This window comes from Arachis stenosperma, chromosome 8 (assembly GCF_014773155.1).
Source record: "Arachis stenosperma cultivar V10309 chromosome 8, arast.V10309.gnm1.PFL2, whole genome shotgun sequence".
Taxonomy (NCBI): Eukaryota; Viridiplantae; Streptophyta; class Magnoliopsida; order Fabales; family Fabaceae; genus Arachis; species Arachis stenosperma.
The window spans coordinates 12,654,358-12,662,595 of NC_080384.1; the positions used below are offsets into that span (position 1 = coordinate 12,654,358).

Here is an 8,238-nt window from a genome sequence, read left to right on the forward strand (position 1 = left end):
GTGCTTATTATCTTCTCGCAACCTGGCGTTTGCGAGATTACTGGCTCAAATTATTCGATTAAAAGCACAATTTCCAGAAAATCTAATCAAAGCAATTCGTCTTGATAATGCTGGTGAATTTACTTCCCAAGCTTTTGATGCTTATTGTATGGCTAATGGAATAAGTGTTGAACATCCAGTAGCTTATGTTCACACACAAAATGGGTTAGCAGAATCACTTATTAAGCGTCTCCAATTAATCGCTAGACCCTTGCTTATGAGAACAAATCTCCCAACCTCGGTTTGGGGGCATGCTATTTTACATGCCGCAGCACTTATTCGTTTGAGGCCAACGAGTTATCATCAATTCTCTCCTATGCAATTAGCTTTTGGCCAGCAGCCAAATGTTTTCCATTTAAGAATATTTGGGTGTGCAATATGTGTTCCCATTGCACCACCTAATCACACCAAAATGGGACCCCAAAGAAAATTGAGGATATATGTTGGATATGATTCTCCCTCTATAGTGAGGTATCTTGAGATACAAACTGGTGATGTGTTTAAAGCCCGGTTTGCGGATTGTCATTTTGATGAATCAAAATTTCCAACATTAGGGGGAGAGAATAAGCTTCCTGAAAAGGAACTTAATTGGAATGCATCATCGTTGATGCATTTAGATCCTCGATCAGGGCAATGTGAACTAGAAGTTCAAAAGATTATACATTTGCAAAGAATAGCAAATGAATTGCCTGATGCATTTTCCGATACAAAGATGATAACCAAATCTTATATACCAGCGGAAAATGCCTCAATTCGAATTGACGTCCCAGTAGGACAAGTAGCCACTGAAGCAAATTCACGCCAGAAGCGTGGCAGGCCTGTCGATTCCAAAGATAAAAATCCTCGAAAGAGAAAAGAGGTAAATACGATTCCTGTTGAAAAAGACATAGTAAAGACACCGGCAGTTGTCCAAAATTCTGATATAACGCCAGAAGACGTTCAGGTACCTGAAAATTGTGAAAATGATGAAATCTCAATAAATTATGTCTTTACAGGAGAAAAAATGGGACCGAAATAAGACAATTGTCAATGAAATATTTGCGTATAATGTGGCATCAGATATCATGCATGAAAGTAAGGATCTTGAGCCAAGATCAGTCGAAGAATGTCGACAAAGAAATGATTGGCCAAAATGGGAAGCAGCCATGAAGGCTGAATTAGACTCACTTGCAAAACGTGAAGTCTTTGGACCTGTAGTCCGTACACCTGAAGATGTAAAACCTGTTGGATATAAGTGGGTATTTGTGAGAAAACGAAATGAGAAAAATGAAGTTGTGCGCTACAAAGCCCGACTTGTGGCACAAGGTTTTTCACAAAGGCCTGGTATAGATTATGAAGAAACGTATTCCCCTGTAGTGGATGCGATAACATTGCGTTATTTGGTCAGTTTATCTGCATATCATAAATTGCATATGCATTTAATGGATGTGGTAACAGCCTATTTGTACGGCTCATTAGATCGGGATATCTATATGAAAGTCCCTGAAGGACTAAAGATATCTAAACCATCCAGTGAATATTCGCAAGGGTTATACTCAGTCAAATTGCAAAGATCTTTATATGGTCTAAAGCAGTCTGGACGAATGTGGTATAATCGTCTTACTGAGTATCTGGCCAAAAACGGTTTCAAGAATGATGATATCTGCCCATGTGTTTTCATAAAGAAAACTACATCTGGGTTCATTATAATTGCTGTGTACGTTGATGATTTAAATATCATTGGGACTCCTGAAGAGATTCCAACAATTATAAAAACTCTAAAAGAAGAGTTTGAGATGAAAGATCTTGGAAAGACTAAGTTTTGTCTCGGCCTGCAGATCGAGCATATAAAAGGTGGGATCTTTATTCATCAAACAACATACACAGAAAAGATCTTGAAAAGATTTTATATGAATAAGTCACATCCATTAAGTACACCAATGATCGTAAGATCTTTGGATGTGAAAAAGGATCAATTCCGTCCTAAAGAAGAAAATGAAGATATCCTTGGTCCTGAAGTACCATATCTTAGTGCCATTGGAGCGCTAATGTATCTTGCTAATAATACGCGACCTGACATATCATTCGCGGTGAATTTACTAGCAAGGTATAGTTCCTCTCCAACCAGAAGACATTGGAGTGGAATCAAACAAATTTTTTGATATCTTCATGGAACGGTTGATATGAGATTGTTTTATCCCTATGGATCCAAGTCACAACTAGTTGGCTATGCAGATGCCGGATACTTGTCTGATCCACATAAAGGGAGATCTCAAACAGGATACCTGTTTACATATGGTGGAACAGCTATATCATGGAGGTCCACGAAACAGACGATTGCTGCAACATCCTCTAATCATGCCGAAATACTGGCGATTCATGAAGCTAGTCGCGAGTGTTTTTGGCTGAGGAGTCTGATCCAATATATTCTGTCATCATGTGGACTGATTGATCATAAGATAGCTCCAACTATCCTGTTTGAAGATAATGCAGCATGTATTGCTCAACTTAAAGGCGGATACATCAAAGGCGATAGAACAAAGCATATTTCTCCCAAATTCTTCTTCACTCATGATCTTCAAAATCAAGGGACAATTGATGTGCAACAGATCCGCTCAAGTGACAATCTGGCAGATTTATTTACAAAGTCACTCCCAAAATCCTCCTTTGAAAGATTGGTACATGAGATTGGGATGCGCCGATTTCGAGACATTAAATGATGTCGGCAAGAGGGGGAGACTGTACTCTTTTTCCTTGGTCAAGTTTTTTTCCATTGGGTTTTTCTTGACAAGGTTTTTAATGAGGCAGTCCCCATCACAAAGGATATTGTACTCTTTTCCCTTCACTAAAGTTTTTCCCATTGGGTTTTCTTTAGTAAGGTTTTAATGAGGCATTTTCCTAAATGGGGAGTGTTAAGATAAGCATGATTATGTGGATGCCCATTTAATGGGCGGTTCACTCTTTCCACTACTGATGAGAATTCACTTTTCAATACTGAATGAAATTAATTAACACTACTTTTGTACGCCTATAAATAGGCATGAATTGATGCAAATATATACACAGTGAAAAGTAGTAAACAAATCAACTCTCTCTCACTTCTTACGAATACTTCTTTTTATGTTGCAATCAAATACTCTTCTCTTTATATTTCTACTACAATTCTTTCTCTTCTTTTATTTTATTAGTATTCTAAATTCTCTTTTCTATTACTCTTTACATATAATATCAATAGCAATACTAATCATCTTTATTATATTGAGATTGTAACAATAAACAAATGCGATTCTCTCTCTCTTTATTTTTAATACTTCTTTCTATCTTTGTATATATATACACAATACAACATATAATTTTATTATATATATATATAAATTATTATTGAGCTAATTATTTTATACTAGAGTCTTCTATTTATACAACTTTATTATATATCTCTTTTATTTCACAATAGTCCGTTGATTTTCATTTAGTGCTACCTTTTGGTTAAGTTGATGCATCATGCATAAATGCAAAATACTTGCGCCATTTAAAAAAAAAAAAAAGTGCACGGCTTATCTACACAAAACTCGTAAATCAAAATCATACCCATTATAATCTTTTCCACATAGCTGTTCCTGTAAGTTTGTTTTACCTCTCATAAAAAGCAGCTATGATCTAGGGAAGAGTCTACAACGGAATCCATGTTTCGTGGTGCATTACAATTATTCTTCGTGTTCTGTACAAACCGGTATTTTAAGGGTAATAACATCCCATATAAGTGCATAAAGCAGAACAAAAGTATCATTCCACAGCGCAGATCAAGAATCAATCCCTCAGACCCTGACCATTGTCATCAATACATATGTACATATAAATTCCCATAACCTTAGCATTGGAACTTAAGGAATATTTACAAATGAACCAAGCCTGTTATGCAGCAGCACCATTCAACCAGGTACATAATAATCCATTTTTTCCACAGGAAGATTGAACACTGATGTCTCCACCTATACAAAAAAGAAAAATATTAAGGTGTAATCACTAATCAGATTTCTGAGAGCAAGGTGTCCTAGCATTTATGTTAACATTCCCCTCTATCAAGAGAAAAGTAATTTTAAGAAATATAAGTAACTAATATGTATTCTTATCAAGTAGATGTCTTATTTTTAACAGCTAAGCGGTAAAAACTTAAGGTTTTAATATTCAGACAAACAAAGTGGGAAGCAGGGGCTCAATATTAATATTTTACTCAACTGGTAACTCAAGCCTGAAAATCAATGGGCAAAAAAGTTACAGAAAAAGGAAGTTACCTGGTCAAATGGAACAAAGACAAAAGGAGTCATGCCCCTCTTATGTGAGACTGCAGGCACATCTGGGTTGTGTGTTTCATCATCCCGCCATCCTTCAACTACACCAAGAATGTCCTCCTCGGGTGCACTTGCCTCGCTATTGTTCACACCACTCGTGACAAGTGAAATCAAATCCATCCGATTGTTGGCCCCTGGAGTTGTTCCTCTAACTCTACATCATAGGTAGATCCACAAAAGAAAGTTGATTGAAAACAGGAAGTAAACCTCTCATTATTAGGAAATAAGTTCCAAGGGAATTTAAAATTATCAGGGAAAATGCAAAATACAAAAGCAGCATACTTCTCTTCCTCAAAACAAAATAATTTTCAAAGAACTTCTACATTCAATTCTGTTTACTATTCAATCCTTACCACAAAGGATACTACTTTTTCTAGCTTATTTGAGATAAGATGTGGGAGGGAAGCAAGTTGAGGCAACTGTTTAAGTGGCATCAATTATGGATCGACGAACTCAAGAATCAAAACAACTTTCAGATTATCAAAGTTAAAAATTTCTCTGAACTCACCTTCTCATCCCCCACCATTTGAAGATGATTTAACGAATATTTAATCTAATCTCTTTCCTAGCAATAGCCCGCATGTAATGGTGCATCAAATTCATTAATGCTAACACAAATTTTCAATAACAAGTTATTAAGGCCTTATAAAATACCTCAAGCGAATTCTCAAGACAGTAGGTCGCATGCCTGGATACAAGACAGCAGCTTCAACCTGCAATGGTAGTTTCAATTGAAATTTGACTCAACATCTATGTAAAGAAATATGGCTATTATGTAAAACGTACTAGAAGGAAAGAAAGTGTTTACTCCTTAAAAAGCAATAGAGATTAAAGAGCAGGAAAAACTAAATTACATAGTTTGGCAAAAATTACAACTTCACCTTGTCATCTGATAATGTGTAGTGGCCACCAAAAACAGAGTCTACTTTAGATGATCGAAAGTTCATGAACTTCACCACATCCTTGATCTTTTGAGAAGAATTCTAGACAACACAATATTAACATCTAAAGCAATTAGATGTGATAGAAGCCGAAAACATATATTCAACTACATTCAGACATCATGAATCACAACCTTATAAAGAAATCGCCCAGAAGGGAAAAATCTCATGTACCGGAAATAGCAGACCTGCAAAGGATACAAACAATTATTATCAAAACGTAAATATGCAAATACAGAAAACACCAAACAAAATTGACTTACAGGTTCCTAATACAAAGTCCTTATTCATACACAAAAACTCTAGGACAACAAATAGGCTTAAAGCCACCTAACAGGTTCCGGAGTTTCATGGACTAACAAGAAGGTAATATCTTAGGCTTATGGTATATTGCCCTTTACCTCTTAAGAAGGCTTACAATAGGACAACACTAGGATCCTATGCTAGGATTTATAAAATCACAAAAAAACATGAGAGTAGTGGTTCAATGTTCAAGACCATTTAAATTACTGATGGAGCGAATTTTCTAAGAATGGTACAGAACTTCTAATTTGTTTATGACTAGGCACACTTCTGAAGAATTAGTCCCAGAAGCCATAAATAAGAAATAGTTCAAATAATTCATGCTACTTAATAGCAAGGAAATAAAGATTAACAATAGAAATAATCATAATGCACATTTCCTAGCGACACAGAGATATAAATGCATACCAGATGAACTGGATTAGTAATTTTCCACTCTGCAACTCCGGCTCGAATGTAGGTATTTCTACTCACATAAATACCTGACATGTGGAAGCATAAGAAGGCACCAGCTTGATTACATTAAAATGCAAGGGAAGAGAAAAAAAGGACTGAACCATCACATGTTTCCAATTAATATATTGAAAGGAGCAGGCAATAAGGTTACCCAATAAGAGATTGTTGTCCTTACCATCAGTTCGCAACCTTGGTCGTGAGAGCCACATTTTACGCCATGAGCCATCATATTTTGATTGAAGAATCCTATAGTTTTCTACCACTCCAGAGAGCTTCATAAAAGAGACTCCAAAATTAGAACTTAAGATCTTTATGTGCAGTCAAACCTCCACATTCAAAAGCTCTAGCAAGTTTACCTGCCAAGCCTTCAAGCATGCAACGCGCCAAAATACAGGGTTACGAATTGTATACCTCCATTTTCGACACACACAAGATGCCTTTCCCAAGTCATATGGAGTCATTCGAGCAAAGACCTATAAATATACATTCAATATATCTGTTTCTGAGAGTTTTTTCTTGTATGTAACTACAGAACTTTCAGCATAAGAATATCCATTCATCTAACGGCTCAAAAATCACTGAAAATACCTTAAAGAGATATCAATATACGTCCTGACAAGTTAAAGATCTATGTTATTCATACTATGGTTCTTATTTTAAGAATAGTTTCTACTCCCAAATCTAAAGGCTGTACCACGAAGGACAATGCAAAAACATCATATTAACTTAGTTTTCTAAAGTGTCAAATGTGGGTGTGCAGGAAATCATTTCAAGAATATGAAAATGATTCTTCTCAGGATTGCAATATATGGCAGACCGGGGAGACGATCTGTGAAGTTTCTCCCTTTTTTTTTTTTTGTGTGGTCACATTTCGATTTCCCCAATCAATAAAATTTTCATCTAGCCATCGACTGAAGACAAACTATAACTTGATGATGTGAAACTACCTCAAAAAGCAGCTCATCTGGTAAGCATTGATGAATGAGTGCAGATTCCACATAAGGCTTTCTACTTGCACTTCCAAATGGCGCCACAGGTCTCACATTAACTCCGTAAAGATCTGAAACAAACAAATAGAAATATTAAAAATCATAAATTTAAAGAAGAAAAAACGGGTAAGGGGAAACATAATAGCAGCTTCGGACATACCAAGCCATGGCCTCCTCGTAATAAAGTAATCAACAGTCCTCAATCTCAAAATTGACTCAAGTTCAGAAGGAACTGATGACGCAAAATCTACACCATAAAAAAAAATCATACAGTTAAATATTCATTGTATATCAAATCATCAACAACACCGACTCAGATAAGCTCAAGATTAATCACAAAGCAATTGATTTAAATTGAATAGCCATTCAGCTGGAGAATTGATCTTAAATTCTTAATTAATAAAAAATTAGGATAAGTACATATCAAAATCAATAAAAACTGTTGACAAAAAAGAATATTGAGAAATCCAGAAGATGAGGCGCGAAGTGAAGAGAGAGAAGAGAAGTGTACCTGAACTTGAGGCCATAGAAACATGAGAGTGAGGACGATTCCACGAATTTGTGAAGAAGGGCGAAATGAGAAGAAAGAGAAACGATAAGAGAAGTTACGAGAAACAAAAAATAAAGAGAGAGTAGGCTGAGAATCTTCGAAGGATTAATTGAACCGACGAACCCAAAACGACGGCGTATGGATGATTAGCAAAGTAAGTACGCGCCTTAACACGTTGGCGGTCCCAAATATTAAGACAACTAAACACATCTGCAGTTAAAACCATTTTAAGACCAATTATATTCTTCTCTCTCAAAAACAGAATGTACATTTTCTTTTTTGGGCCAATAAAACGAATACAACGTAGATTGCGACCACATACATTCATTATCCTTTAAAAACAATTATGCCGTAACTATTGGTTAACGAGAAACACTTAAATAAAATTTTGATCCGCGAGGAATTGGTGATTTTGCAATAGACCCATCTTTCACTAACGCTCTCTAGTTCTCCTCTTCTACTTATATTATTTTGTGTTCTTTTAATGGTGATTAAAGAAATTTGTCCAATCCGAACCGACTCTAACTTATTTGGATCGGGTTGAGTAAAAGATTTTAACCACCCAAACCGTATCGAATCTTATTGTTTTTTGTTGGTTTGGTTCTTGATTTGCTGAAAAACTTGAACAAAAA

The 8,238-nt window shown here is 35.8% G+C and overlaps 1 protein-coding gene across 1 annotated transcript; it reads right to left on the minus strand.

Moving 5' to 3' along the window:
• Window positions 1-3,688: 3,688 nt before the first annotated feature.
• On the minus strand, window positions 3,689-7,807 carry LOC130943400 (F-box protein 7). Its single transcript, XM_057871270.1, has 11 exons — window positions 7,568-7,807; window positions 7,217-7,303; window positions 7,015-7,127; window positions 6,424-6,540; window positions 6,243-6,339; window positions 6,020-6,093; window positions 5,443-5,496; window positions 5,249-5,350; window positions 5,022-5,080; window positions 4,311-4,521; window positions 3,689-4,007 (listed from the first exon to the last, which is right to left on the minus strand). The coding sequence occupies exons 1-11, from the start codon at window positions 7,581-7,583 to the stop codon at window positions 3,948-3,950; spliced, it is 990 nt and encodes a 329-aa protein (XP_057727253.1). The 5' UTR covers window positions 7,584-7,807; the 3' UTR covers window positions 3,689-3,947.
• Between the last annotated feature and the right edge of the window lie 431 nt (window positions 7,808-8,238).